Source organism: Poecilia reticulata, linkage group LG19, assembly GCF_000633615.1.
Source record: "Poecilia reticulata strain Guanapo linkage group LG19, Guppy_female_1.0+MT, whole genome shotgun sequence".
Classification (NCBI taxonomy): domain Eukaryota; kingdom Metazoa; phylum Chordata; class Actinopteri; order Cyprinodontiformes; family Poeciliidae; genus Poecilia; species Poecilia reticulata.
In genome coordinates this window covers 24,615,307-24,631,237 of record NC_024349.1, presented here as the reverse complement: position 1 = coordinate 24,631,237, position 15,931 = coordinate 24,615,307, and the positions used below count along the sequence as shown (strand labels likewise).

The following is a 15,931-nucleotide window of genomic DNA, read 5'->3' as shown; positions in this document are numbered from 1 at the left end:
TCTATGATGAAAATTACAGGCCTCTATCATCTTTTTAAGTGGGAGAACTTGCACAATTGGTGGCTGACTAAATACTTTTTTGCCCCACTGTATGTGCAGATTTGCCGATAGAAAGGTTAAGTCCTTCAAACAAAAGTAGAAGTGGCTTGATTAGTCCCAGCTAGTGGAGTATGTGGAAACTTTTGTGGACATTTATATATTTTTGCAAGTGGTTGATAAGTGGAAAAATCTTTACATACAGACGGCTAACGTAAAGAGAAAATTTCTGTTCTGCAAAACGTCTGTTGAAGAAAAAGTGTGGGTTTTGAAGCTTCAGACATCACCATCTGGAGATGCACCCTTATTTATTTTTTAAAGATATTTACATGCACAGAATAAAAAGACATGCATGCCTCTGTCCAAGGAAAAAGACCAAAATTAAGTTTTAGGTCAGAATTACCAAAATTATTTCTATTTGCTAAATGCCAGAAAACAGACAACAATTTTTAAAGATTTTTTTGTAACTTTCTTCGAATTCATAAGTTTTCATGCACTTGCCAGAGTCAGAGATAACTGTACTTTGACATATGACGTGGGTTAAACCTAAACTGATTTCAACTTTTTTTTTTTTTGAGACCAGATTTCAAATTTTGTTGAAAATTTAAACATTTCCAATAAAATCCCACCGACGACGCCAGAAACATGCGTTGTGTTTTCATGAGCAGTTCAGATACAATCAACCATTCCTGTTCTGCTGCGAGCAGAAAATAATTTGTTTCTCACTGGAAGAAATCAATTCTCCATGTGAAGCCTTGCGTGGGGAGCAGATCAACACTTTAACCTCGTCTCGCTCCAGTGGAGCCGTTCAGCAGCCTTCACTGAACCACTCTGATTGACTTGGACGGCTTCCAGCTCTCAGAGAACACAAGTCAACTGTGAGTGTGAGGTAAAGCTTTTTCATCATCCAGCGTGGCAAGAATCAAAACGGTGCGTGACAGACCCATCTGAAAATCTGCCACCGTGTCCAGATGTTGTCACGGTTACTCAGCGGGTACGGAGACGTCCAAACAGCCGATATCTCCACCTCAGGCAAACCTGAGGCAAAACAAGCCCGAGAGCCATCTGCCTTGCTAAACGGGCAGAATTTGATAGAAGCAGTCACCACACAGTTGCTACGTTGTCATGGTTACTCGCCCATAACAACGGTCTCCTGGGAGTACAACAAGTACTTGAGGAGTCATGTGATGCAAAAAGGAAAAAGGTAAAACGGAGCAGACAAGCAGGCTGGACTGTGTGTGTGTGTTTGTGACAGGTTTGTAAGGAGTAGACTGACTTCAGCCCCGTCACACACCAGGAATAAATTAATCGGGTCCAAAAAAGAGACTACAACAATGCAGGGTAGCTTAGACAGAAGCTGGGATCATTTGTCTTCACTTTTCCCCAAGACAGAGTAGTAAAATCAGCTTCAGGTTTTTCTTGGTAACGCAGCAAACATCAGACTCGGTTGGTATTGGTGGATTCTGTTTGGACATGAAAGTCGGGAGATGAATTACCCTAATAAAATGTTGTATTTTGAACCCAGGCACATTTCAAACAAAATCTGTGATCTCTGCAACACTTTTCATTTCACCATAGGAACGGTGTGTTTACGGTGATGGGCTGCAGACTTTTTGTTTTGAATGCAAATCAATACGCTCCATTTTGTCTCACCTGGATTTTTACATACAGCTTTCTGCGATCTTCGAAGTATTTTAAAAATATATAATCTTGACAACTTCTTTAAGTCGACTTTTTAACTAATTTTCTTTAACAAACATCTCAGCTCCCCACACAACAGCTGGATTTGTACTGAGAAAATTATACTCAAGTGGATTATATTTACTTAATGTATTTAGGAGCACTAGAGTAAATGGGGTGGTGTGATACTGAAAGAAATTTAAATTGCAGTTTTTTTTAACCCTGTGATATATATAACAATATGAAAAAAACAGGAATTATCCACAAACGACCTGAAGTTATGCTCATCTTCTGCCATCTTGTTGACAGTTGACCTGCATTTTTTGTGAATTTTTCAAGTATCATTTTTCTTTATCCGTTTTTGAAAATTACTCTTATTAGGGCAGCAAGAGATTAGAAAATCTTTAATTATGATAGATGTTGTGGTTAGAAATTCAGTTGTCATACATGCCTACTTTGTTCTTTCCTCCTCATCTGTGTTTCCGTCACTGTGTGACATTCAGCATTTTGGGCATCATTTATAATCTCCAGTGTGAACATCAGTTCCCATAAGACTCTCTGGCTGAATGTTATATTAGCATGAAAAACGCAGGTTCAAAACACATTGAATACATTTGCCAACAAATATTCTGCTCCAAACTATCCTTTGTACACACAATATTGCAATGGTGATGCATTCGCAGTAAATTGTGAATCCCTAAAAGCAGAGGTCAGCACATGAGCACCCTATACTTTTCAGATTACTTTAAAAAATGTTTTTTCTTCCAACTCACAATTATGCACTCTTTGTGCTTGTGCTCAACATCCAAATAAAATGGTTTCAGCGTGACAAAATGCAAGATTAAGGTGCATGAATACTTTTGGAAGGCGATGTGCTCCTCAGTATGCCAGTAAACAACAATCTAATTTACTCATTTAATTACAGAGATCACAGTCAGGAGATCCAGCATGTTCCTCTGTTTCTGTTCTACCGCCAGCTCTCAAATGAACACGTTTCCCATGAACACGCTGCCTTACGCTCTTAGGAAAGACAGCTTACTGTAATCTCATGCTTAATGTTCCCAGCAACATTTCACTCTGAAAACAGCTGCTGAGTAACCGCTAGAGACAGAAGCCAAACTGCTTCAGAAGCTCAGGATGATGAGAATGAGAAGAGAAGGAATTCACAGCCTCTTTTGTATAAAACTGTAAAATGTACAGTTTTTGAGTGAATTTTCAAAGCATTTTATCTGATGTCTATTGGGAGCCCTCTGTTAAAAATAAATAGGAAAAAAAAAAAACACCACAGAAAATAATCCAACCTTATATATTCCAAAGGAATATATAAGATGAGGTGTACCATGACAGCTACAATAATTTATTATATGTTGACACAAACAGTTGTCCAGTTTTTTGGACGATGATTAACTTAAGCAGAGTTCAAGTTAAACTCTGCTTCATTGTGAACACTGTGAACGCCAAGTCTATTTCTGTTAATTATGATGATTTCCTGCTTACAGCTTATGAAAACATGACATTTAAGACTGGAATATTAAATGTGGGCTTAGTGAAAAAGATTATTTAAAAAAATTACTTCTAATGTGACAAAATATAATGCTTATTGATCATTTCATAACCAATGACGTTTTTAGGGGTTAAGCACTTTAATCTATCTTGTTACTAAAATGTCTCTTACCAATAAATTTGACTTTATCTGAGAGACGACACTCAGGGGAACCCATGTTCTAATTTATTGCATGACGAGACAAATTACTCGATGCAGAAAAGTTATGAGCAATTAAATCAAGACAGTTTTTGTGGCCTCCCCAGAAATATGACAAACTAAAATGTAGCATCTGCAGTAAGTCCAGTCTGTTCTTTCACAGCAAAAGAGGAACACTGAATAGTTGGATAATGGCTCCATTTGAGCTGAAAAGCTGCAATTATTCTTGAGCTAAAACCAACAATAAAACTAAACTTGTTGGAGAAAGATAGAGGGAGAGAGAAAAAAGTTTTATGATGAGAGCCTATGATTCAGAGAACAATGTGGAGCATGTGAAGGTTTCCATGTTAATCAGCAGCTTCCTGCTTATTTGACAGATAACCCATCTATTGGCGGTACGAGGATCTGTCATAGCAAAATGAAAGCAGCCACATTTTTTTTTTAAATTAAAGCTGGCATCTGAGCACAGCCTAAAATGCAAAGCTGGTGATGCCTTCACTGTGGAAGAGCCTAAAAGGTTTTACTGACATGATCTAGGAGCTGTTGGAGCCACAAGCAGATGGATGATTCTCAATCATCCTGAGCAAAGCCGAGTCCAGACGTTAGCATAAAAAGCTAAAACGGTGGAACAGTCTGCCTCCAAGCGACTTTATGGAAAGATTTTCAAAAACCTTAGGAGAGTAATTCGCATAAAACCACGCTGAAATATTCCTGTAAAGTTATGATGGAGTTTTATAGTTGCAGTTTAACATATCTGGGAGGAGCTCATTTGCAACTGTTTTAGTGTAAAAAAAAAAAAAAAATAGTTAAGAAAAGTAAAAAGATCATCAAGGTTCAGTTTATTCTTTCTCCGTTCTTTCTGTATTGATATTTACCAAGATCAATGCAAAAAGATTTTATTGCCAATAAATACCCATTAATAAAACCATTGAAACAATGTAACAAACTACATTTAATGTTTTTACAATGCATCTAAAAACCTAATTGCATAAACTGAAATAATGTTCCCAATCAGACTGTAAATGACAAGCGGGGACATTTCAGGAAAATGTAAGAAAATCTGCATTTATCTGATTATTTAATCAAAAAATTACTCAACTGCCATATTATTTATTAGTTCCAGCATTATCTAGCACAGATAACTGACAGGGTTCATTAAGGACAAAGTAATTGTGATAATTAATTGCCGGTTTGGTTCATCACTTCCTTAAAACCAAATACACAGAAAAACACAGCATGGACCAGAACAAGCATCAGCAGGCTGCAAGCTTCAGGTCACTGCTCGACTAAAAGATACAGCAACGATGAAAAAGAGCAAAAGAATGGCTCTTAGTTTTGGCAGCAGTCCAGACCATCAGTATGCAGGAGTTGGGGTAGGAAGAATTAAGCTGATTCTCCTGGAAGAATCCAAAGAAACGGAGTTCAGTGATCAGAAGCTGTTGCATTAAACCAGCAGTAGTGTCGCCTTGAAGAGGTCATGAATGAGACCAGACAGCCACATGATGCAATGAACAGAAGAAATGTCACTTTAAAGACATTTTTTTATGTTTGCTGATCAACTCTTTCTTTTCCGTTGAGAATTTAAATGTCTTGAGTGTCATAATTAAGTCATCTGAGATGAATCGTCAAAAAACTGGTTTCTCTGTATCCCATGTAAGCTGACGAGTTAAAAAGTTCAAGATAAAGTTTCGCTCTACTTTAGACTGTTTTTCCATATCCAACCACTTTCCAATCAAAAAAAAAAAGTGATATCAAACTATGTCTCTACTGCTATGCACAAGAGCATTTTAGTAGTAAATTGGTATGTGGTTTATTGAGCGAACAAGTTGTAACTCTTGATTGTTGTTTTGTTTTGATGTTTTATTTGTTTTAGTGTACAACACATTAGTCAATGGTGTTTTTAAATGCTTTTAAATAAAACCGTATATATTATATTGTCCTTATAAGAAAAAAGACAGCAAAGGATTAAAGGATATTTCAACTTTTTAAGCTGAAAAGAAGCACAAAAAAACCCCCCAAAACATTTACACTTGTACATGCAACAAAGATACAACTATTCAACCATTTAGCTGTTGGTTCCAGTTATAACTGAACTAAGCAAAAAGGTCAAAGTAACAACTGTTTGTGTATGAAGGAGCAGCACACAAGTTTGTGTAATGTTGCTCTGAGCCAGGTCTTGATTCTGCTGGAGTTTCCTTCCTGTTAAAGGAGAGGTTTTCCTCTCCACTGTCGCCACACGCATGCTCACTAAGAGGGATTGTTAGAATGTATGTATAATTGAACTCGAGATGACAGAACTCTACCTAAAAAAAAAAAAAGTTTATGGAGATAAGGGGCGGAAAAAATTAGATGCACATATTTATATGTAAGCCTCAGAGGTGAAGGGGTGTTAGTAAAAATAAAACTTCTTCCAGTGTGGAAATGGATGAAACTCATCAGCAATTCTAACTGAGGCCTCGCTGGGAAAGACAGAAAACAACAGGGAGTGAGGGCGGCGTTTGAAGTTTGATGTCTGGTGCGTCATCTCTTTCTGTCAGGAAAAATATAAACAGCACAGAAGGTTGGCGCAAGTCCACCCTCTTTTCCAGAAAAACTTTCCCTCTGCTTCTAGGTTTCTGACACCTTCACCTCATTATCGCAAAGGTCACCGGAGCACATCCCTGACGGTGCTGTAAAGTGTTGCTTTTTAACTCCGACTCCTGCATTAACTGCATATATTAACAAAAGAGCAGTACTTTACTACACTTTAGTGCCTGATGGGCACAAAGACTGGAATACATCTCCAAAAGATGAGAAAAGCTCTTTATTTCACTCTAGATAAAACACTGTTCTTTTGGAATTTACATGATATTTAAATGCCACCGTACGATGTTGGATTTGGAAACAGAGTTTCATTTAACCTGGACTGCCTTCTCACACCTAGTTGAGCAACATCTCATTTGAAATTAATATTTGTGCTGAGACTCCATTAAAAATTTTATTTGAGTTAATTGCAGGGTCTGTAATTAATTAACCACAATTTAAAGACTGTATATTCACAAAATAAGCAACATTTTCAATTCAAAAAGCCCTTTTTGTTGCTACATTATTGAATTAATAGACATATGAGCTCAATAACAAATATTGATTGCTTTTCTGACTGTTACATAGGTTATTAAACCATCAGATTGCAAAGTGCTATTATACCTATTCAGCTTAAAATAAAAGCTATAATAGTCTATTTAAACTAATTGCCTGCCTTGTTAAACTGCAATTTAAATGTGCATAACAAACCTTTTTTGGCTCAGCTCCACTTGCCACAGCAAACACTGATCACTACAAAACTCTTAGAATATGTAAATCACTGAAATTGAACACATCAAAAGAATAAAGTAGGGATGCAACGATCCACTTTTTTCACTTCTGATACAGATATCTGAGGTTTAGTATTGACAGATACTAGTCCGGTACAAAAAAGCAGAGCTGAATTGACTCAAAACGTTTCTTTTTTTTTTTTTTAAGTACTAAATTACAAATTTATTTGATAGCTCTAACCCAGGAAATATACAAATAGGATGATTATACAAATGCTTATTGTAATGGATGACGTCACTCTGAGTACAAAGCATAAAAATTAGACTAGAGCAGTTTCAAAAATCGGACCGGCCATGAACACATCACACTGTGACAGATTGATATGACAACAACTCTCTCACACCACACACCGTTGGGAGACTTGTTGCTTCAGCAGGGTTGCATCAGAAACATCCAGCAGAGCTGTCAGGGTGAATATGAGCAGACAGCAAGGTGTGTGTTTTAATGTGATAATTATTAGAGCTGAATGATGGAAAGAGGGAGAAGCAGCAGCCATGGCTGGTGACAGAAGACACAGATCAGATGTTATTTACAGCAGCAGGCACACTGGATGACTTTACCAGAAAGATGTCTGATGCAGCCTGGAGTTTGGTGTACTCAACTGTGATTGCCAATAATCACACTGTGTTGCCATCACTGATATGTCTGAACAACAGGAAACAGAGTCTGTAAACATGGCGCCCCTGGAAGTTTCAACATAATTTTTTTATTTTTTTTTATTAATGAAATTATCATTTCAAGACTGCACTTAGTGTTTACTTGGTTCATCTAAAATATGAAGAAAAAAAAAACTGAAATTGAAGAAATATTTTCTGGAGGAAGATTTGGAATTGGCTAAACCCTGAATCTGCATTTCAAGCTTCTCAAGGTTAAAGTCTGGTGTCACAGATTTTAGTTGAAAGTTAAAACTTTGAAAAACAAATCAACTTTGGGAGCTACAGACACTGGTTGGGTTCATGTTTAAGCTATCACAGTTATTTAGGTGAATGGTTCCAGTTACATTTCAAATGTTCTGTATTTTTACTTATTGCCATTGATACCAATGAACTATATTATGACAATGCAATGATCTGAAAACACACAAAATGGCTCAGGAAAGATTTAGAGCAGTCATGATGGAAGAACTATTTAAATGTTCAGTGTGATTTTAAAGTCGAAACAAAGTAGTTTTAAAAACCGCATTCAATCTGTCACATATTGGAGAAAAAATCCTTACAAAACACGTCACACACTATAATTACTTCGTCTACATGTACGAATGTGGGCCTGACAAGAATTAGAAGGCTCTTTGAAAAAAGCAGCCCTGGCAGTACTTTCCTTGAACATTCAGTCTGCTGATAATGAAATCAGCCGCAAAGTGATGGAAACTTTAAAGGTTTTGGGTGAATAAAACACCAACGTCTCCACTGACGGCTGATGATGAGCGTTAGTGTTGTGGATGAAATATGAATACATCTCATGCAAGTGGTTATAGACACATTGCAGCATAATGTCACTAGCTCTAGATCCTGCCACCGGCCCCTCAGCTCTTTGCTGGATGACAAAAAAAGCTGCTCACTGATGATGACAGCCACTGGTTTTAGCTGTCAAGTTCAAGTTCTCAACCCAACAAGTGAAATCTTAAATGTACGCCTGGTATGAAAAAGAAAAAGGGACAGAGTGCTTTGCTACTAATTATCGGCACTACGACAACTAGATAACCGGATCAGGAAAAAGTTTGAATTAAAAAATAATTAGTGAGGAAGAAGGAAGTAGGTCAGTTATGCTAGCTTGACTTTGACAACCTTAACATGTAAAGTGCTGCAGAATTTGGCATTCCAGTTCAGATAAAACAAAAAAAAAGGCGACCCAAACACCAAGTCTCTGGCAGATCATCAGTACGGCAGGTGTTTAAATTAGGTGGCAGCTAATCTACCACTATGGCAGATTAGCCAATAGCAGCAGTAACTAATCTACCACAGGGATCACTTGTTAATAATTGCAAGATAAACATCATGCCTGTAACAGACTGAATGTTCTGTTCTTTGTGTGAGAAATGTTTGCATGTTTTTTGGTGTTGAAAGAAATAGGCTGCATAGTTTTTAAACCAAGTCACCAGTAGCATAGGACCCTCTAACTCAATACATTTTGTTTTCTGATAAAGCACCCCCTACTGCTACATCCTTTCGTTAGGTTGGAGGACAGGGAGAAAGGAACCTTCAACCTTTCCTCTTTGCATAATATCTGCCACTGGGTTGTTATGCAGTGACCTGCTTTTAGGCCACAGCTTTAAAATCTTCTATATTTTTTTGCCAGTCAACAGGAAATCTCAGTCAGGACTAATTGTTCTACCCGAAGCATTTCTTGTCTCAGTTATCCGAGGATCACCGTGTGCGAAAGCAAACTCCATTTTTGTTCAGCTGAACTCGTTGGGCAGAGAGAACTGGTACGCAGCCGTAGCAACGGAGGCTGACTCGGTTACAGCGAGTGAGTGGGAGTGTAGCGACTCAAACAACAACAAAAAAACTAAGAATCAAAGAAGTTTCAAATACTGCAGATGAAAAAGGATATATTTAGAGGAGTTTGGATCTAAAATGGGAAGCGATCAATGTTGTGAACACAAACACAAAACTACACTTGGGTAATCAGTCTCCCTGACATATTGAGACAAAACAATGTTCTAATAAAATACTGCTATAAGATGACGTTAATAGAGATGCCAGAACCTTACCTCTAGTTGTGATTAACCAAACTAGTGTGTGTATACATGTCAATTATTACATATCCTGAAGCAGTCATATATATCCTGCTGCTCTGCTGAATCCCACCTTTCAGTTCTGAGTTTATTGACCTGATTTGAGTATCTTTCTACTGCATTTGTTCCCCTACAAGCAGCTCTGCTCGACAGCGTCAGTGAATCGGGGCTCAGAAACCTCCTGGGTGGTGGTGGTGGTGGTGGGGTGGGTTTCGCTAAAGCGCTGTGCCAGATTCTGTGGGCATCCTGCTTCAGGGAGCAGCAAGGCAGTAAAAGACAAGAGACCGGTCACCTCTCCTAGTCCTCAGCAGCCACAATTAATGGGTGACTGGTTTTTTATTGCCGTAGTGACACCTCTATGTAATTGTCCCTCAAGGCACTGTAGACAGTACTTTGGTTTGCCACCAGCAGTAAAACAAATAACAATCCATTCACCCATCAATAGACAGAGTCTTTTTAAACTATTGTTGATATGTTTGCTTCATTCAGGTCAAACGTGTTGTTGGGTGTGGAAAATATCTGGTTCAAGGGAAAACTACTAATGAGGTTAGGAAAAGGGATTCTTGATTTAAGGTTACGTTCTTTCCTGAAGGTAGGTAATTATTGTGGAAAATAGTTCTGATGATGTCATTATAATATTCATCTGAGACACCTTAGAGGAAAGGGAATTTCAGTCATAATACAGTTGAAATATTTAACACACAGAGGGATTCATGAAGCAGAAGTCATATGCTTTGATGTTCATATTCTGTCTTGTTCAAGTTCTTATTTTCATGTGACAAAAAAGGAAAATCAGATCAATCCAAGCTTTTATTTTTACATTTTACATTTAAAGAGACAGTATTGTGGGTTTTCCACACATGTAGTGCCACTTTGTAAAATAATCAACTAACTGTTAACTTTGGTTGTTGTAAAAAGGCTATGTATATCAAATATGACAGAGAGAAATTAAATTTCCTAATTTAACGCCTTGAAATTAGGCCTCTGTCTCTTTAAAAACTCCTCTTTCTGAAGCTCCGCCTTCTGGCCGTGGCAGAGTTCAAATTTTTCTGAAGCTCTGCCTTCAGAAAGTCATCACAACATTGCTCCTCTATTAACCCTTTAACTTATTTATTTATTTATTTTTTTAACCAGCGTTGAACCGACAGCTCGTATGAAGAACTCAGCAGATGTGCAGTTCCACCAGATGTTTGCCAATTGCTTCTGCTAGTCTGAAGGAGTTGAGTGAGGGAGTGGCTTCGAAATTGCAGCTCTTGAAGGCAGAGCCATGTCCACCCAGGCTTTTAGCAAAGCTGAATGGTTGCCACAGGAAGCTGAAGGATTCCTCAAAATATGCATGGAAGAATCAAAGCAACACTCCAGGTATGTTTTTGATGCGGGGATAAAATTAGAAGAACTGAACAAAAAAACTGAACTTGCAATGTGTGACAGAAAACTACTGTAGCATATCACACCGTCTCCACAGTGAAACACGGGAGTAGTAGCATAACACTGTGGGAATGCATCAACAGGGAAGCTGGTTGGAGTCTATAATAAGGCCAGCAGAGTCAAATAAGGCCAGTCCCAGAAAAAACCTGTCAGAAGCTGCAAAACGATTGAGACCGAGGTAGAGATTAACCTGCCAGCATACAGCAAAAACTACAACGTGGCAAGACTTGAAAGTAAAACAGTAGTCGAGCAAAACCTGTTGTAATTTTCAAATCTGTCTTTGTAAAAGAAAATTGAAAACCACGACATTTTTTTATGCAAGAGTTGTTGGTCTGTCACTTAGAATCCATGAATGTTTGTGGTTGTAACATGACAAAATGCAGAAACCTTCAAAATCCACTAGTTGTTTTTCATGGCATTGTAAAAGAAGCATCCAAAGGTGATTACCTCTGAATACATTGACCTTCAGAATGTCTTCTTGTGAGCATGTGTGAGTGCATACCCTGAAATCGATGCCGACGGTGGAGATGAAGCTACCGGCTAAAAAGGCTCCGTCTTTAAAGCGGACCAGCAGACAGGTCTTTCCCACGCCTGAATCCCCCACCAGCATCACCTAACGCAGAAACAACACAGCATATGGTTATCCACCTGATGAAATTTAAATATAATCATTCATTTCCAGTGATTAGATGCAACTTTTTAAAATGGTTAACAGTTTCAAATGTGTCGCTTTGATGCAGACAGGCTGTCCGTGGCAGAGTTCACATCAGTACATGAGTGATGGAAGATTGGATTGACATTTCCTCAGAGCTGGTTATGATTAAGTCTTCCATTTGCATTTTACAATTCTAATTACCTCCGCGTTCTCCATCTGTCGTCCATCGTTCCTGATTATCCATCGCTTAATCTATTAAGTGTTTAATTTTTTCATCTATTAAACCCTGCTCAGATATCGGAAAAGTAACACCGTCGACATCATCGGTCGATGAAGCTCCCAGATCTCACTTTGTTCACATGCTGTCCACATCTCAGTTGTTCCTCGTGTCATACGACTGACATCTCGGATTTTCAAAAGAAAGCTTAAACATCTTTCTCTTGGTGTAAAAAAAAATAAAAACACCAAAAGAAACACTCTGCCTATTAAAACACTAATGGTGGCATGGATTAAGAAAATATGTTTACTGTTGAGTGTGACCTAACAGGCATTGTTCAACTCACAGTTTTTGTCATAAAAAGGAAACCGACAGTGGTTTTGTGTGAAACATTTACATAAATGTTTGAATGGAAGCTCTATAGAGTCCAATATAAATTCAAAAAACCTACATATAAAGAGCATTTGTATGTTCAACACATACAAATCACACTGGAAAGCTATTGTGAACTGCTGAAGTAACTGCATGCATTTAACAGTAATTACATCCCTTTATGCACAGCTTGGTCTAAAGCATGTGGAGACTGCAGACTGAGTGCAGTAGAGCATTAGCATTAGCATAAAACTGGCCCTCAAACCTTTTACAATTATTTATAGCATAGTGTCTACTAAAAGTATCCTTACACTTGAAAATGTCCACATTTTGTCATGATGTCAGTCCACAAACTTCGATGTGATTAACTGGGATTTCAACACAAAGTAGTTTATAATTTTGAAGTGGAAGGAAAATAATACATGGTGTAAAACTTTTGCAAACAAAATTCTAAAACTGCTGCATTTCCATTCAGCTTTTCTAAGCCTGGCTCAGCCTATGAAGTGATTTATGTAGAGCCACAGGGTAATGTAAGCCTGGCGGGCCACCAGGCTTTACTAACCCTCCCCCAGGCTAAGTGTCATTTGTGTATTTTTAAACAGGGTTTTTCTTATTCACCAGTCTTTAAGTTTGTAGTTGATGCAATGAATTGCGTCGTCCTTGCACTTGCCCGTTTGCCTCACACACTTTTTTTTCCAAATTATGATGCACCTCCATATTTTTGTAACTTTTCATATTTTTCCAACATAAAAATGCAGTGGTGGACTGCATTAGCGCTCCTACCACTGGGCTTGGCAGGTTTTCTGGGAGAAACCCACATCAATCACCATTATTAGTCCTTATGCCTTAAGAGTTTGTGGTTGTATCATGGCAAAACATAACAAAACAAAAAATTAAGAGACAAAAATCTTCCTTAGTAAGGCACTGTGATGATAACACATTTCCAAAGAATTAAAATGAATCCAAGTTATTCAGGAACTGGACATAATTCAACACAAGCCTCTGATTTTGCTTTCCATTAGTGCAGTGACATGCAATCAGGGGAGGCAGGTGAGTCACTATGACAAGTCAAATGCCAACAATGACAAGAAAACAATCAATATGTCCACTAGACTGTCCTAGAAAGTTGTTTCCTGAATGATTTTAACATTTTTATTTTCAAAATTGCTGACTTTGCTCATTCAGATAGTTGGAAGCAGGGCCAGGCGAGGCAATGGTGTGCTTTGCCTCTCCTCTTGTGGCTCGTCCATTGCCAAGAAAGTACTCTGCTGCACTGAGCTCCATTGACACAATGTTTTTGTGGAATAAGTAGCAAGAAATACTGCTACCTGCAGATAGCAATGTCACTTAACCCCCCATACATCAAATTTAGAATAATCTCACAATTGTGCATTAGCGCAAAAAAAAAAAAAAAAATGCATAGGATTGTTTGATTTTGTATGAATTTCCACAATGCTTGTTCTTCTTTTACGCATTTAAAGACTGAAAACATCCATTTGGATTAGAAACAATCCAGGTCAACTCATCTTTGGTCAAAATCTCCATTTAACAAAAAAAAAAAAAAAAAAAAAAAAAAAAGTTGACCATTTTTTTTTTTTTGCTTTATTTTGTTAAACAACATAGAATGCATTGCTAAATGTCTCAATTCAGGTCAAAATATAAAATACAGTCATGAACCTCACTCACAGCATTAAAATATTCCATCTAATTTGTGTATATGTATGCTTTAATGATGATAACTTCAAATATATATGATTATGTTCTACTACTGCAGGGTGTGTAGGTGCAATAAACATATTTTATCAGCTGGACTCCTGCTCCAGCAAAAGCCTCATCCTGCTCTGCAGTTAATTGATCTCATTAATTATAGAAACCTGTCTCCATCATCTCCTCTGGGTTATTGCACTGGACTGTGGCGCACTACGCAAAGATTAAACTATATAGACAACCCGCATCCAAAACAAAGACTACTGACCGTTTTAGGTTTACAACACTGTAAAAGACGTTCAGAGGATGTGAAAACAACTATTTAACGTATTTCTTCAAAAATATCGACAGCAACCGATAATTACCACATAGAATGCGTCGAAAATGCAACTTGTTTTTGTTCATTTTCAAAGCTCTTCGTATTTTACTTTTGTGTACAACACATACGCTCCCATATGTTACCAAAATACTGTGAAAGTTTCAAATAATCGCTAATAAAATCTCACTTACGTACATTTTAGTTCACTTTTTTTAGGCATACGAAGCATTACAGAATTAAAGCAGCCCGCGTGAAGCTGAATTAGTGGAATTTGCAGCTGGGAAAACTTGCACGTGCTTTCTCTGACTGGCAGGTTCACCTGCGCGAGCGTTCAAAATGCCAGCTCTGCTTACCTTGAAAGCGATGTCGTAAAACTCGCCGCTGTTGCTGATGGACGGTCTGCTCGGGTAGACCAGAGCCGAGGACGGAGCGCCGGCTGCGGCCAGACTCTTCGCTGTCCGCCCGCTGCTCGGAGACGCCTTTGGGCTCTTGGAGGTCCCTTTGCCCTTCGCTGCCTTCTTCCTGGACATGACTCCCGAGTTCAACTTTTAAGCTTTTCAAGTGAGGAGTTTCGGGTTGGTTAGAGGGGAGAACACTTTACTCCACGTTAAGTTGTTGCTGCTGTGCGGTTGAGGGAAGAGAAGTTCACCTGTGCGTCAGAATCATGGCTGTGCGTTAAATTAAAAAAAACAGAAGAAAAGCGTCAGCGCTCTGGCTCTGAGGAGGGGCGGCTGTTGTTGTCCCGCTCGTGCAGCTGGATGTGAGAAAGCTGAGGACTGTTTACGCTCGCGCTGTCTCGCAGCGTGTTGCTTTCGCCTCGATACGAAAGACTAGACTTAAAATAATCATAACAATAGAACAACAACTTAATGTTAATAAATCACATTAACGTTACATAGAGCCAAAAATATGTGTTGGCTTTTTAAGAAAACCGATTAATGCAGTTCTGAATACCGAAATCAATCCTACTCATCAAAGCAGGTGGTTCTGTCATTAGAACCACCTCAGTGAGACTTGCCTTTTTTTTCGTAATTCAGCTTAACGTCTTAACTCGTTCATTTTTTTTATTTTATTTAGGTTTAATGGAAATCTAAAATCCAGTTTTCCAGAAAAATAGAATATTTCATTTCAATTTAAAGACTTTTTTAAAAGAGAAATGTTTTGCTGAGGCCTACAAGGTCAGGGAGGAAGTCTACTGACTTGACAGCTGTCTGGCAGAATCCAGAGCAAGGAAAGTAGGTCATTAAGCCATTGAAAAAGAAGTCGACTGTGAATTCAAGCGCAATGGAAAGTTGAGTGGAAGAAAAAATTTGGTAGAAAATACAATGAGCCATAATTATCAAAACTAACAAAACCCTTTATATATTTATGTCTAATGAATATAAAAATGACTTCAACCTTTTCAACTAACGTAAGCATTTATCAGTGCACAATGATCAAACTAATTAATTTCACTACACCAAACAGTTTTGAGCAACTAAAATTAAATGTAAATTTTTAAGATGATAATGAACCTAACGGGTTAGTCTAACTCTCCATCTGGATTTACTGAGCTTGAGTTATTTTGCAGAGTGGGTAAAGGTTTTAGTATCTATATGTGCAGAAATACCCCCAAAAGACTTCCACTACCAGAACGTGTTGACCAAAAGGGGGTGGAATATGTGGCTGCAACGTGACAAAATGTGAGAAAAAAAATTGCCCGTCTATAAAGGCCTTGGGCCAACTTC

At 38.1% G+C, this 15,931-nt stretch overlaps 1 protein-coding gene across 1 annotated transcript in view; it reads right to left on the bottom strand.

Annotated features, from left to right (window-relative positions):
* Positions 1-15,086, bottom strand: part of rab26 (RAB26, member RAS oncogene family) — an 87,326-nt gene extending 72,240 nt beyond the window's left edge. The window contains exons 1-2 of the mRNA XM_008437961.2: positions 14,558-15,086; positions 11,437-11,547 (exon numbers count right to left, since the gene is read on the bottom strand). Coding sequence (XP_008436183.1) covers positions 11,437-11,547; positions 14,558-14,734 — 288 coding nt within the window. The 5' untranslated portion in view covers positions 14,735-15,086. The remainder of the gene's footprint in view (positions 1-11,436; positions 11,548-14,557) is intronic.
* Between the last annotated feature and the right edge of the window lie 845 nt (positions 15,087-15,931).